General features: G+C 56.4%; 3 protein-coding genes across 8 annotated transcripts; all 3 read left to right on the top strand.

Moving 5' to 3' along the window:
* The first annotated feature begins 1000 nt into the window (after window positions 1-1000).
* On the top strand, window positions 1001-4407 carry S100A3 (S100 calcium binding protein A3). Of its 5 annotated transcripts, none has more exons than XM_084865745.1 (3): window positions 1001-1070; window positions 3333-3478; window positions 3933-4407. In XM_084865745.1, the coding sequence occupies exons 2-3, from the start codon at window positions 3338-3340 to the stop codon at window positions 4095-4097; spliced, it is 306 nt and encodes a 101-aa protein (XP_084721871.1). In that variant the 5' UTR covers window positions 1001-1070; window positions 3333-3337; the 3' UTR covers window positions 4098-4407. The 5 variants fall into 5 exon arrangements, with proteins under 5 accessions (XP_084721871.1, XP_084721870.1, XP_084721867.1 ...); XM_084865744.1 differs by lacking the exon at window positions 1001-1070 and adding an exon at window positions 1500-1525; XM_084865741.1 differs by lacking the exon at window positions 1001-1070 and adding an exon at window positions 2229-2284.
* A 1181-nt stretch (window positions 4408-5588) lies between these two features.
* On the top strand, window positions 5589-8142 carry S100A4 (S100 calcium binding protein A4). Its single transcript, XM_084865740.1, has 3 exons — window positions 5589-5777; window positions 6640-6795; window positions 7828-8142. The coding sequence occupies exons 2-3, from the start codon at window positions 6655-6657 to the stop codon at window positions 7990-7992; spliced, it is 306 nt and encodes a 101-aa protein (XP_084721866.1). The 5' UTR covers window positions 5589-5777; window positions 6640-6654; the 3' UTR covers window positions 7993-8142.
* A 2120-nt stretch (window positions 8143-10262) lies between these two features.
* Window positions 10263-13995, top strand: S100A5 (S100 calcium binding protein A5). Of its 2 annotated transcripts, none has more exons than XM_084866659.1 (3): window positions 10263-10326; window positions 11994-12145; window positions 13721-13995. In XM_084866659.1, exons 2-3 carry the CDS (start codon window positions 12008-12010, stop codon window positions 13862-13864), a joined length of 282 nt encoding a protein of 93 aa, XP_084722785.1. In that variant the 5' UTR covers window positions 10263-10326; window positions 11994-12007; the 3' UTR covers window positions 13865-13995. The 2 variants fall into 2 exon arrangements, with proteins under 2 accessions (XP_084722785.1, XP_084722786.1); XM_084866660.1 differs by lacking the exon at window positions 10263-10326 and adding an exon at window positions 11557-11613.
* The last annotated feature ends 115 nt before the right edge of the window (window positions 13996-14110 follow it).

The raw sequence follows: 14110 nt of genomic DNA, 5'->3' as shown, positions 1-14110 counted from the left end.
ATAACCTTTGGTTCTGATGGTTTGTGGAGTGAAGGAGACAGAGAAAAAGCACAGGCTCCTCTAGGAGGGGAGACCTGGGAGACACCTCTCCATCATGCTGGGACTCCAATGAGCCAGGGGGCCATGTGTTTAAGCTAAAAGCCAGAGGAAACCCACCCCACCTCCTGGGTCTGGAGGGAAGGTGGTGCTGGATGGAGCTGGGGAAGACAGGAAATAGGCTTAAGGGGCTCTAGCCACAGGCAGCCCACACAGGAGTCTGCAGCCCACATTCAGACACAGCGCTCTGGGTGTGTGTGTGTGTGTGTGTGTGTGTGTGTGTGTGTGTGTCTTTGTGTGTGTGTGTGTGTGTGTGTGTGTGTGTGTGTGTGTGTGTGCGTGTGCGTGTGCGCGCGCACGAGAACAGCCTGGACTGCTCCAAGTGCCCCTGTGAGCAACACGCCTTCCCCAGTGCCTCAGAGATATCTGTAGGGGCTCGGAATGAGTATCCCCAGAGTGCGCCTCCCTGGCATGTGGATTATTTGAGCTGAAGATAACCGAGGTTCAAAAGTCTCAGGAAGAGCTTCCACATCCCCTTTAGCTGCCTGAAAAAATGTAGATAAAGGGCCTGGCCAGCAAGAGCATTATCAGCAGCCCGATCTGCAAAGAATGCGGGCTCGCTTGGGAGAGGAGACTCAGTCGGGCTCTGGGCTCGGAGACAGAGTCCTCTCTGTGTCCCTTTCCCTCTTTGTGACCCAGCAAATGTTTGTTTTTCCATCTCCGTGTGTATTGTCTTTCTCGCCTTTGAAGTCCGAGAGCCTCACCCCTGGTTCTTAGTTCATAAGAGCCTATGCTAGCAAGTCCCCCCTGCCTGACCTCCTGTACAAAATTAAGTTTTTTCTCCTGCTAATCTGTCTTATGCTAATTTGATTATTAGACCAGCCAAAGGGCCTAGAAGGGTAAAATAAAAAATTTTCCTTCCTGACACATCCTACAGATGTTCTTTCCAAACTCAAAGCAATCTGGAGATCAGGCCGGGGGTGTGGAGGTGTGGGAGTCCCATGCCTTCATCTTCTCACCTGTAAATGATGAAGGTGAGATGCTCTGGCACAGGGGTCCTCTGGGGATATAAACTTACTCCAGGCTAGAGTGTCTTCACACTTTGTATTCTGTGGTGCCTATTCAGAGAGAGGTATAGGGGATAGATGTGCTGGACTAGCCCATCCCTGTATCCTCCACCACAGGAGATGGGCTGAAGGCTGTCCCCAGTTCCTAGCTCTGGGGTAGGGCAGTTGGCGGTTGAAGGGGGGGTGGGGTGGGGAGGATGAAGGTGGGTGGTGTCTAAGGCCCAGACGGGGCCTTTGATGTGTGCATGGATAGGTGGGTGGATGGCTTGTAATACGGCTGCTAGGGAAGGAGGCAGGGGACCCCCCAAGGGCACCCTCAGCGTGACCCACTTGGGCTCCCTGTAATTGCTTCCTTCCTTGGCAGACTACAAATAGGGGTATGCTGCCTATAGGCTCCTACATTTGAGACACCAACACCAGTGGTAAGTGCCAGCTGAGTCCTGCTCTGGATTGGGTGTGGGGTAGCTCAGGGCCTGTCTTCTGGCCCACAGGGTCTTGGGTTGGGGCTGGCGGGATATCCAGAGCAGGGTCTTAGGAGGCGAGGGAAGTCAGGTTTGGTGGACGCAGGGTTTCCCTTGTTCGGCTGTTGGGACGTTTGGGTCAGGGGGTGTGCAGAGCTGAGGTCTGGCCTTGGGGTGGGGGCCTCCAGCTAAAAGCACGGGTGCTGCCCTCAGTTAGCTCCCTCCTCCTGCCTTCTTTCCTACCAATGGGTTGAGGCCGGCCAGGCTGCGTGGGGAGAGAGGATTCCCTCCAGTTTCCAGGCACCAAGCTTCTGGAAAAACAGTGGTGGCGCCAGGCAGGCTGGCAGAAGCCCAGAAGGGCAGCCGAGCACCCCTGGGGCTCCCTTTGCCCTGGGACTGGAGCCTTTTCCTCTCCTGGGAACTCAGACACTCCGATCCGGGGCTGTCTTAAAAAGCTGGATGTTTGGGGGGGTGCACAGCCTCATCACCCCCTTCCACACATGGTTTGCTGGCCATTTGTACCACAGAACCCAGCAGAGGGGGAGTCACTAGGGGGAGAGGCTTGGCGCTGGCTCTTGGTGCTGCCAGACTCCGGTCCCCCGGGGCAACCAGGAGTGAGTCACTGGGCTCACATGAAAACAACACTGGCCTTCCTGGCTGCCTTCTGGTTTCACCAGGCCGGAGGTGCACCCCAGAGGGCAGGGAAAGGGGCCAGTGGAGGTGTGTGTGTGTGTGTGTGTGTAAATTCCAGTAAGGGCTTCCCTTAAAAAAAAAATCTATCTATATCTATATATCTATATCTATATCTATATCTATATCTATATCTATATCTATATCTATATCTATCTATCTATCTATCTATCTATCTATCTAGGAAAGAAAGGGAGAGGGAGGGAGAAACATCAATGATGAGAGAAAATCATTGACTGGCTGCCTCCTGCACGCCCCACACTGGGGATCGAGCCCACTACCCGGGCATGTGCCCTTCACCGGAGTTGAACCTGAGCCCCTTCAGTGCACAGGCTGATGCTCTCTACCCACTGAGCCAAGCCAGCTTGGGCAGGGCTTCCCTTTTGACAGAACAAGGTACCCCTATGCCAAGCCTTCTGTCTCAAGAGCCCTAGGAGCCAGGGGGATGGCCTCAGGTGGGGAAGATTTAAGATAGTCAATACTTGATCTGGCTTCCTGTTTAAGCCTGAGATCCAAACAGGTAAATGGCTCATTTAGGGTGAGAGGCAAAGGGGAGCCCAGAAGCATTGCCTTTGGATGCAGCTCCCCTGAGTCAGGGGGAGGAAGGATGGGGAGGGATGGGGAGGGATGGGGCTCCCTCTCAGACTTGACCCTTCCTAAGAATGCCGGCTTCTCCAAGGGCCGGAGGACAGGGAGCATGGGCAAGGGTCTCTCTGAGCAAGTTTCTGCAGAAGCTCTGGGGTCTTGAAGGGGAGGCGGCTTCCAGGGCCAAGGGCTGTGTCCCAGGGTGGTGCCAGGTGGGCTGAGTCCTCCCTGGGTGTCCAGGATGAGAATAATAGAAGAGAATCAGGAAGTCCGTAGGGCATTCCTGTGGGGTTGGCAGAGATGCCAGAGAAATGAGACCTCTGCTGGGGGCGCACAGTAGGTGGCACTGGTGTGGCCAGGAGGGCTGCTTAGAGAAGGAGGGCTTGTGGGGTGAGAAACCTGGCGGAGAGGAAGACAGGCCTGGGAGCAGTCATGGAAATGTGGTGGGCAGAGGCCAGGGCGGTGACCTAGGCCTCTGCTTGTTCTGTGACAGTGAGGATGGCGAGGCCTCTGGAGCAGGCGGTGGCAGCGATCGTGTGCACCTTCCAGGAGTACGCAGGGCGCTGTGGGGACAAGCACAAGCTCTGCCAGGCTGAGCTCAAGGAGCTGCTGCAGAAGGAGCTGCCCACCTGGGTCCCGGTGAGCACTTGGGGGAAGCACTGCTGGGACAGGCTCTGAGCACGGGCCAGCGGGAGGGCGGGAGGCCGGACCTCAGGGAGAGGGTGCTGGGGAGGGGGTGCTGGGGAGGGAACTGACATGCCAGGAATCTGTTTCCTCATCATGCCTGCTGCTGGGAGGATGGAGTGAGCTCTGTGAAGAATGCCTAGCACACAGAGGCACTCAGTAGCAATAGCGGGTGCTCGGTGAATGACTGAGGAGGAGGATTTGGGGGGGGGCGGAATTGGGATGGAGAGTTACCAGGGCACGTAGGCTGAGATTGGCTCTCAGAGGGCTGTGGGTGGGAATGGGACCACCCAGGAGTTGGGGGAGGGAAGCAGTGTGTGTGTGTGTGTGTGTGTGTGTGTGTGTGTGTGTGTGTGATGTTCTGCTCTCTTCAACCTGCCCACCATCAACCCCACCCATTCCCCAACAGACGGAGCTGCGGGAGTGTGACTACAATAAGTTCATGAGTCTTCTGGACACCAACAAGGACTGCGAGGTGGACTTTGTGGAGTACGTGCGCTCCCTCGCCTGCCTCTGCACCTACTGCCATGAATACTTCAAGAACTGTCCCCCGGAGCCCCCCTGCTCCCAGTAGCCTCTGCTCCATCTCTGCCCACACCTTCCTCCCCTCTCTCCTGCACCCTCTCCATCAGGAGACTCCTAGATTTGCCCCTGATATCGTAGCCCATTTTGCCCACGGTGGGGGGCACATGAAGGGACCTGTTCCCAGGATCAGCGCTGGTGACACATAGAGCAGCCGTCCTCGGCCTCCCTACAGGGGCCCCAGATGGGCGGAGGTGGGGATCTGCTTTGAGGCTGCCCAGGCCGGGCAGAGTGTGAGCCTGAATGAAACCACAACAGGAACAGGCCTGCTGAACTCCTAATAAAGAACTGGTGTCATCTGGCTTGGTTTGGTTCTTCTAAGAGGACAGCGAGGGCCTCAGGGCAGAATCCATTGACGTCTTTGCTCCTCTCTGCCTTTTTCCGTTGGACAGACGGCGGAGGGCAGTTTCAGACCCGCCAGAAACAAAATGGTCTCAGCGTCCAGCGGGAGGGGGTGGGGATCTACACAGGATGATGTTCAGGGGAGGCTGGTTGGGGGTGGGGGTCTCTCTCTCCCTTGGGCTGTTGAAGAAGGAGAGCGGACAGCCTGAATCCCAATGGATCTCAGTCCTCAGGACAGGATGTTCTGAGTGAGGGTGGAGCTGTGGGGGCGGGGCTGGTTTGTTCCCTGCCTGGGGCTGTGGGAGCCCAGAGAGCAGCACTAATAGGATTAGGGTGCCAGAGGTCCGATGAGGGTGTTGTCTAAGCCAGGAAGGGGTTCCTTGCTTTGGAGGGGAGAGGGGGGACCTTGAGGCAGACCCCATCCCTGAAGCCACCACCACCTGAAGGTCTTAACTCCCCCAACTTGTAACCCTCACTCAATCCCTGAATTCATACCTCACGCTGAGGGGCTAACCATGATCCTTAATGCCATGGATTTGTGCCATTTCACCTCTGATTTTCCACCCCATTCTTCATTTCTAATACCCACCCAACCCTAAACTCTCCTGAAGCCCTCCTGACCCCACCTGCTCCAGGTGCCTTTAATCCATCCCTGAACTCCCAGGCCTGACGCCCACTCCCCATTCCATCCCTACCTCACCCAGGACCCTTCTCCACGGAGAAGCTAGGGCGGTGCCAGCGCCTCCCTTGGGTGTTAGCCTGTCCCTTCTCCCAGACCTCTAGGTCCTGCCCTGGGGCTCACTCAGCATGGCAGAGAGTCCTTTGGAGCAGGGAGAAAGACAGAGTCAGCTGTCCTCAGCTCTGAGCCCGGGGTCCCCTGCACTAGTTCCTGGGCAGTCACATCTCCAGGGCAATTCCCCAGCCATCACCCGCCACACCTGTATCCCCTTTCCTAGCTGCTGGGTGGGACCACTTGCTCCCTGTCCCCCACACCCCAGGCATAGACTGCGCCTTCCTCCAGCTCCCTAACACTCAGGCTGTGTGCATGGGGGTGGGGGGAGGGGTGCCCACCGCATTGCCTGTGCTCACTGGGGCTCTCCCATTGCTGTCTTTGGCTCCTCAGGGCAGGGAGTGGCGTTTCCAGGCTGGGCTTTCGGAGGGGGCCCTGGCTCGCACCACATTGGCCCAGGCGGGAGGGCTGTCTCCCTCTCTCCCCCGTCCTGCCTGGGCAGGGCCTGGCTGGGGTATAAATAGGTCAGACCGCTGGGCTTTCCCCACTCTTCCTGTCTCCCCAACCTTCTCTCTTCAGTGCTTCTCCTCTCTTCAACTGGTGAGTTGTGGTTGCCTGACTGGCATGCAAGGGGTGTCAGGCTGAGGCTCAGGGCAGGAACCAGGGAGGCTGGTGCGGGCCAGATGTGCTATATGGGTGCAGATGTGAGATCCCAATGTGGAGGCTCTGGGGTGGGATGCGTGTCTGTGTGTGTGTGTGTGTGTGTGTGTGTGTGTGTGCGTGTGTGTGTGCACACGCGCTAAGCCTGTACATGTGCAAGAGAATGAAAACAAAGAGAAATGTGGCTGGGTTTAAGCTGTAGTATGCTTTATTGCTGCAGAATGCTTGGTGTGTGTGTGACCTGTGAGTGTGTACCTTGGCTTATGTTTGCCGGCGTGCACAAGCCTGTGTGTGCATGCTCTGGTGTGGGAAGCCAAGTGAAGGCAAAGGGCCACCGTGGGCTTTTGCCTGGCGGTGTCCCCGAGCCTCTGCCCAGCACCCAGCAGCCCAGCCCAAGTGAGCTTGGCCTCCCCTGCATCCCAGCCTCTGCCACTTCCCTCTGCCCCTCCCCGTGCTAGACCGCTGATGTTTTCCGCTACAAACTCCTGGGCAGGCCTCCAGCGGCCTCGCCCAACACGGGGAGGGAGAAGAATGAGCTGGGCGTGCTGTATGGGCTGAGCTGTGGGACGGAATGGATGCAGTGAGGCCCCGGGCGCTTGCTGCCTAAAGTTCAGAGTCTGCGCAGTGGGCCCTGCAGTGACTGCTGCCCAAGCTCATATTTCCCACTGTGCACACCCTCCCTGTGGTGGGAGCAGAATGTCACCCAGAGCTCCTTGAGTGGATGGGAGTGGGATGGGGCATTCTAGTCACATAGCTGGAGAAGGTGGGGAAGATAAGGGTGCCTCTGTGACTCCCCCCCCAGATCTCGACTGCCACCATGACCACCCCCCTGGAAAAGGCTCTGGATGCGATGGTGTCCACCTTCCACAAGTACTCCGGCAAGGAGGGTGACAAGTTCAAGCTCAACAAGTCTGAGCTAAAGGAGCTGCTGACCCGGGAGCTGCCCAGCTTCTTGGGGGTGAGTGACTACTGCCTGGGAATGAGCCCCCACTCTGGGGCGTTCCCCACAGGGGAGGGGTTAGGACCGGGAGGCACCGGTCTTTCTGCAGAGCAGTGGCTCCTGCACTGGCCTCTGTCACCGGGTGGGGAAGGTGCTCTGGCTGCCTGGGTTAGAAATGGAATGAGCACTCACCATTCGCATCCTGGCGCCCAGCAGAAAGGTGGCTGAGGACGAGCAGGTGGGTTACTGGCCAGATAACTGGCCCCGGGCTTTACGCAACTTAATGGAAGCGCGGCACCTGAAACGTACAGAGAGGCTAAGGAACTTCCCGGAAGGTCAGAGTGCACAGCTGAGATCTATGGGCCAGGACGGCCCACCATCACTCCAGTAAAACACAGTTTTTGATCGCTTCTTGGCCTTTTGGCTAAGATCAAGTGCAGTATCTGTCCTTATCAGTTTAATACCTGATACGTCCTCTATCTGAGGACAATAAATTAAGTGGACTTTTGGAGCAGGGAGATGGAATAGGAGCTTGCTCTGTCCATTTCTCACATCGACCCAGTCTTGCAGTAGTTCCAGGAACAGCGCATCAAAAACCCCCAAGAAAAACAAACAAACAAACAAACAAACAAACAAACAATTTTTGAGTTTCTATTAGGCTTTTAGATGTGAAGACACAGTTACGGAGACACCGACACACCTATTTCCCCTGATCAGGCGCAGCTCCCATCTGAATCAAACTTGATGCAGTTTATATATTGCTTTCACGACCATTGTCTAATTGGATTCTTAAAAAGTCCTTAGGGGAAGATGTGGGCCTCTTTTCCAGGTGCATTCTGGTACTCAGATTTCCTCACCTGCTGGTAGCTGCCCCCCCTCCCCCCCAGCCTAGCTGAGCCTGTTGGAGTTCCAACGCTGCACACCCCCCCCCCCCCACCCTCCCAGAGTGGTTGGGCCCTCCTAAGCCCCCTATGCGGGTGGATACCTGGTCTAGTCATGGCTCTGTCCCCGGGGTGGCTGGTGTCTACCTGGAGCCTCTTCCCCCCGCAGAAAAAGACAGATGAAGCAGCGTTCCAGAAGCTGATGAGCAATCTGGACAACAACAAGGACAACGAGGTGGACTTCCAGGAGTACTCCGTCTTCCTCGCCTGCATCGCCATGATGTGCAACGAGTTCTTCGAGGGCTTCCCCGACAAGCAACCCCGGAAGAAATGAGGCTCCTCAGATGTGCATGTGTGTGTGTGTGTGGGGGGGGGCCCTGCCCGGTAGGGTCTTCCCTGTGGGCAGTGGGCACAAAGCCTCACCCTGGCTCCTCCAGACACGTGTAGGATGCTGAGCAGATTCAATAAAGATTATTGGAAACTACGAGGCTGATGTTCTGAAAGATGCTGGGGGTATGGGGTGGGGGCTGAGGAATATGGGGGGACGTGGGGGTGGGGAGCACTGGGAGTTGAGCTGCCGTTTTGTGGAGGGAAGACTAATGGAGGCGAGGGAGGGATGTGGTGTGACTGTGTGTGTGTGTGTGTGTGTGTGTGTGTGTGTGTGAGACAGAATTGACTCTGATGGGACCAAAGGCAGATCAAGGGGCCCCCAGAGGCTTAGAATGCCTCAGCTGTGGGATCTCAGCGCGGGCACTCACCCCTCCTGTCCCTCCAACAGTGTCTCTCTCCGGACCTCTGACTGAGGCTGGGTTGGGTTGAAGGTCACATCTGCTCCTGGTTTGTGTCTGGGATGGAATTTGTGTGCTGGGGTGGGGGGTGAGGAGTGTGGGGGTTAGAGGGAGTGGTGGGGGGCAGGGGGAGGTGGGAGAATGGGCTGAGTCATGAGGAGGCCAGTGGAAGAGGCTGGTGTGGGATGTGGAAAAGGGCTGAGTCCTGACCACACTTACCGCCCAGGCCCTGTGCTGCCACCACCTTCCCGCTCATGGCCTAAACCCTCAGGGTTGCATGAGTCCTTCCTGCACATGGTCAGGTCGGAGAGGCAATGTGGAGGCAATAAAGAAAATATTATTCTTTTCTAACCTCTGTCTCTGTCCCAAAGGCCCTGGGATGAGTGAGATCTGTTATTAGTTAGGAATCATGGTCCTTCAGAGAAGAACAAAGGACCTCAAAAGGGATGTGTGGAGGACAGTGGCTGGAGTGGGAGCAAGGGAGACAGGGGGAGGTGACCACAGTTTTGAAGACAAAATGCCAGACATATGATCTGATAAATAAAATTGAGGTTTACAATATCAGGCGTGGTGTTGCTTTTCTTTGGGGTAACAGCCGGTGGCTACAGCCTCCAGTGGGTGGGACCAAGTTTAGCTTTCCAGGTCACACCTGGGTGGGATGGGGACCTTTAAGAAACAGCTGAGTAGAGGGCAGTCCAGAAGCAGGGAGGGTTTGGCCTCTGGATCTTTCAAGCTTTCCCCTTTTCTTTTCAGCACATTGTGTCTTTCCTCTCAAGTTTCAGAAGAATGGGGTAGATGACTCAGATCTTTCCTCCGAGTGTGACTCTAGAGATTTTGGTAGGACTTTGAGTCCATGAAAACATGTGCCTTTTCCTCCTCCTCTCTCTGCCCTCTACCCTGCCCAAGTCCGCCCATCATCCTCGGGATGCCTGCCTCCGGAACCTCCTTCTGCTTCACCCTCCACTTCGGAAACTCTGGTTGCCAGGCAACCAGTCCCTACTGCCTCTCTAGCCCTGCCAGCTAAGGGTGGCGGTGGAGTGGGGCCAGCAGGGAGGAGCCAGGCAAGTTAGGGTGGGGCTGCATCAGCCATAGGTGCTAAGCTCCTAACTTGGTTCTGTTCTCAGACTCAGGACTGTTGATGGTAGAAAATTAAGGCAACTCTCTCTGACCCCCTCTCCCATTCATTATTGCACCTGGAACCTGCTCCCCACAACTGAAACTTCTGCCTGATCACCAGGACCCACCCTTCCCTGGATCCCCTCCCCAATCCCTGATTCTCAGTCCTCTACTCCAAGAGTCTCTGGCAATTCTTTCCCTATGAGGTTGAGTGAGGGTTAGAAGAAAAGATTCATTTGAAAGCCCTTTAAAAACCTTAGTCTCCATAGTAGCTAAGGACCTGGATCATACCTTTGGCAAGAAACATCTCACCCCACTAATTCCCATGTCCACCCCCTCTTGGTGGGGGTGGGAAGGCTCAAGTGGACAGTGGCCTGGGCTTAGGAGATACCCTGCGTTTAGCCCCCACCGCTTGGGTCTTCTTTCTAGGACAGCCTGGCTTCTCTTCTGCCCTGTTGACCCACTAGAATTCTGGGTTTAGGTTAAGAAAACAAATTTTCTGGGGCTGAAGATGTGCATGCCACTGCGGGCTCAGTGTGCCCCGTCCCCTCTGTTTGGAAATAGGAAGGTGAGATTGGCAGAGGGAATTTCTCCCAGGCCTGTCCCAGGAGGCTCTGACCTGGGTCTCCTCAAGTCCCTGGCCCCTTCTCATTGGCCCTGTCCCTCCCCTGATTTCCTGGGGACGGGAGAGAGGGAATAAAGGCAGAGAGCCGTGGGAGGGAGCCTGCTTCTGCTGCGTGGGTTCTCTGGATTCCTGCTCCTCGGTGAGTCCTTCCTTCTCATCGCCCTGGTCATCTACGTGGTGAGGGAGTAATGAGGCTGGGCAATGAGGCCAGAGAGTGACCAGCCGTGGTGACCTCCACCAAGGGAGGCCAGGCCCAGCGAGTGGGCATGTGTTCAGGGCAGCTTTCAACATTTCCTGAGAGGAGGCTCCGGGGGTGTAGGCGGGGATAGAACCAGGTAGGATGTTGCTGCCATGGCCCAGAGGTCCTTGTCTCCAGTGCATTCCGGGCTGAGTCTCCTGGAGATGGGGAGAAGCTGAGGTTTTTGGGAGGTGGGAGGTGACCGACAGGCCCAGTTCAAGAATCGCTGGGTGGTTTTTGGGCTGAAGGTGAGAGCCAGCAGCTTCTTCCTGCTTGCTCTGCACTCTGCACAGATTCACCTGCAACCTCCAAGTTCCTTGGGTGTTGCCTCTTTCCTCTTGAAAGGGGAAGTGGTTTTCAAGTCTGAGTCACAGGAACTCCGGCTGCCTCTTTCCTGCCCAAGGGGGATGCCACTGTGCGGGTGGACGAGAGGGCCCCATCCAATGCAACCTCTGGATCTAGCTCTCTGAATGGTCCTGGATATTTTATTTACTTATTTTTTAAATATGTTTTTTATTGGTTTCAGAGAGGAAGGGAGAGGGAGAGATAGAAACATCAATGATGAGAGAGAATCATCGATAGGCTGCCTCCTGCACGCCCCACACTGGGGACCCAGCCTGCAACCCGGGCATGTGCCCTTGACCAGAATTGAACCACGACCTCCTGGTTCATAGGTTGATGCTCAGTAACTGAGCCACACCTGCTGGGCGATCCTGGAGATTTAAAAAAAAAAAATATTTTATTGATTTTGTACAGAGAGGAAGGGAGAGAGATAGAGAGTTAGAAACATCGATGAGAGAGAGTCATCGATCAGCTGCCTCTTGCACACCCCCTACTGGGGATATGCCTGCAACCAAGGTACATGCCCTTGACCGGAATCGAACCTGGGACCCTTCAGTCGCCAAGCCAAAGCTCTATCCATTGAGCCAAACCGGTTTCGGCCAAACCTGGAGATTTTGATAAGCCCATCCCCCTCACTGCCTTGTGGCCAGTGTGCATGTGCAGTCGCTGGGCCGGAGGCTGGAGACCAGCTGGTCAAGTCCAGTCACCTCTGTTCCATTTCCTGTTGAGGCCTGTCTCCCAGTTCCCCTCCAACCCCTGGACTCTCTCCCTGTCCGGTTCCCCACTCCCATAATGGGACACTTCCCAATAGCAGGAGATTCAGGCAGCCAGGCAGAGGGGGACTGGGTGAGGATTATCTCTGAAAACAAATGCTCAGGCTGGAGGGGACAGGGAGAAAATCCTGGCCCCTTATCTGCTCCATCATCTCTCACCACTTCTTCTTCTGGCGAGGTCATCTTGTCATTCCTCTGCCTCTAGAACCCCTTTTCAACATCCCCAAGCAGGTCAGGGTGCAGTCTCCTTTGGGGGCTGGTCAGTCTCCCCACTTTGGCTGTTCCAAGTGAGCTTTGGGTCTCACTAGAACCTGTCTTGACACATTTGGTGGATTTTGGTTTCATCATGGATTCCAGTCCCTGGACCTTGAGGGAGGGGTCTGGGAACTGGGCTACTGACAGGGGGCAGCAGAAGGTCTGGCTTGTGATCTGCCTCCTCTCTTCTGCCTCCAGAGCTGCACACCATCATGGAGACCCCTCTTGAGAAGGCCCTGACCACTATGGTCACCACTTTCCACAAATATTCAGGGAGAGAGGGCAGCAAGCTGACCCTGAGTAGGAGGGAACTAAAGGAGCTGATCAAGAAGGAGCTGTGTCTTGGTGAGGTAGGTGGCTGTCCCCTTCCCCCCTCCCCAAAGTCCAAGTGCTCCCAGAGGCTATGATAGGAGGGGAGGGGGGGAAAGAGGAAGCACTGATATTACTATCAGGGGGTCCCAGGGGAGGTGGGAGACCCACCCTGCCTCTACAGACCCAGAGTGAGGGGGCACACACCTAGGCTCAGGGTACCCTAGCCTCAGCCAGGAGCAGGATGGCCGAAGGAACAGAGACCAAAGGCAGAGGGTGGACATCTTGGGCCAACAGAACTCGAGGCCTCTGTGCTGAGGGATGAGTCATGCTTCAGTGGTGAGAAGGAAGTTGGTGTGAGGGTTTAGAGAACAAAACCAAGGAAGCTTTGATGTGGAGGCCGGGCCCACACAGCTGTGGCAGAGCCTAAGTGGGGTGTCATAAGGGATGGGGGACCCAAGGGTCTAGGTGAGGTGCACACAGCTCCAGGGCAGAGCCCCCACAGGCAGAGCTCTCCGCTGGTGCTGACATAGGAGCCCAAAGGATCCTTCTTTTAGTCTGTGAGCACAGGGGAGGAACGAGGCAGAACTGATTCTCAGCAGACACAGAGGGTTGAAGGGAGGTGACTGGTGGAGGGGAAGGCCCACGCGGTAGTTATAATATTATTTGACAGTAAAAGAAATAAAAACCGAGGCTCAGGTACATTATATGACTTGTCTAGGAATACCCAGCTCGATAGTGGCTGAGCTGGGTTCCCAGGTCTGTGTCTCACTCGCCCCTTTTCCTTTAAAACCCAGCCTGGGTGCCTCTCCTGTCACATCCTGAGACGCTCCCCTGAGTGTGCCCCTGCGGGCAGGGGACTGAAGCAGCTGTGGGTGCCACAGGCCCGCGCTCTGGCCTTCCTGCCAGTTTCTCTGCATCCGGGAGTTAATGAGGGCGGCGGAGGGGCCCAGGGCCGGCAGGGGCTCATTACCGGAGGACACGGGCCCTGGGGAGGGCCTGGCTATACCAGGAGCCCAGGCTGGGGACGAGGGTTGCATCACAGAGAGGCAGTTTCCGTGTCTGCACGTCCCAGGGTCCTGTCTCCCGTGGAAAAGCCGGGGCTGAGGGCCGAGGAGAGGGGAGGGCAGGGTGTCTGTTTTCTTCCTGTGCCCTCGGAGGGCGTGGTTTCCATTCTCCTGCAGGAGCTGGGCTGGGAGGGCAGGGGATGGATCAGAGAGATTATAGGGGCGCCAGGCACGGTCTCCACACAGCTGTCCTGCCTGTTGTCCTGGCAGGGGAAGGACACCTGCCATGGAGATATGAGTCAATCCTCATCTTTCCCCTAGTCAGAGACCAGGATCATGCTCCATGGCACACTGTCCCCACGTGTGATCCTCGGGTGCTGGATAAAATCTAGATTATTCTTTGTACGGACAGTGGAGGGTGGTGCGGGGAAGGGCGGCCAGTCTTGCCTTCCTATTGCACTTTAAGCTCAGGTCCCCAGAGTGTTGCTGACTCAGCTGGGGATCCTCCTGAGGCTGAAGGGAGGCACTGTGCCATGGGGGGAAGTGGGGTGAGGGCAGGGCCGAGAGGGGCGCTGACCTGTCCCTCTCCCTGGACCCCTCCCCCCCCAGAAGATGCAGGAGAGCAGCATCGATGACCTGATGAAGAGCCTGGACAAAAACAGCGACCAGGAGATCGACTTCAAGGAGTACGCGGTGTTCCTGACCACGCTGTGCATGGCCTACAACGACTTCTTCCTGGAGGACCGCAAATAGCGGCTCAGCCCCTGCCCCGGCCCCCGCAGCTCCCCGCACAGGCGCTCGGTCCCCTGTGCCCCTCTCCCTCCGGTGCACCCGCCTCAGCCTTCCTGCCCAGCGGAGGAAATAAAGATTTTCCGTTCCAGGTGCCCGCAGGCTGGTGTTGAACATTTTGTGCCCCGTGGCCGGGGCTGGGGTGGGCCAGCAGAGCTTCTCCCTGAGTGGCTGAGAGCCCCCGGGGCTTAGGGTCTGGCTCCCCCTCCC

The sequence above is a fragment of the Pipistrellus hanaki genome, assembly GCF_964339955.1.
Source record: "Pipistrellus hanaki genome assembly, chromosome: 18".
In the NCBI taxonomy this organism is placed as follows: Eukaryota; Metazoa; Chordata; class Mammalia; order Chiroptera; family Vespertilionidae; genus Pipistrellus; species Pipistrellus hanaki.
This window is presented reverse-complemented; position numbering and strand designations above follow the sequence as displayed.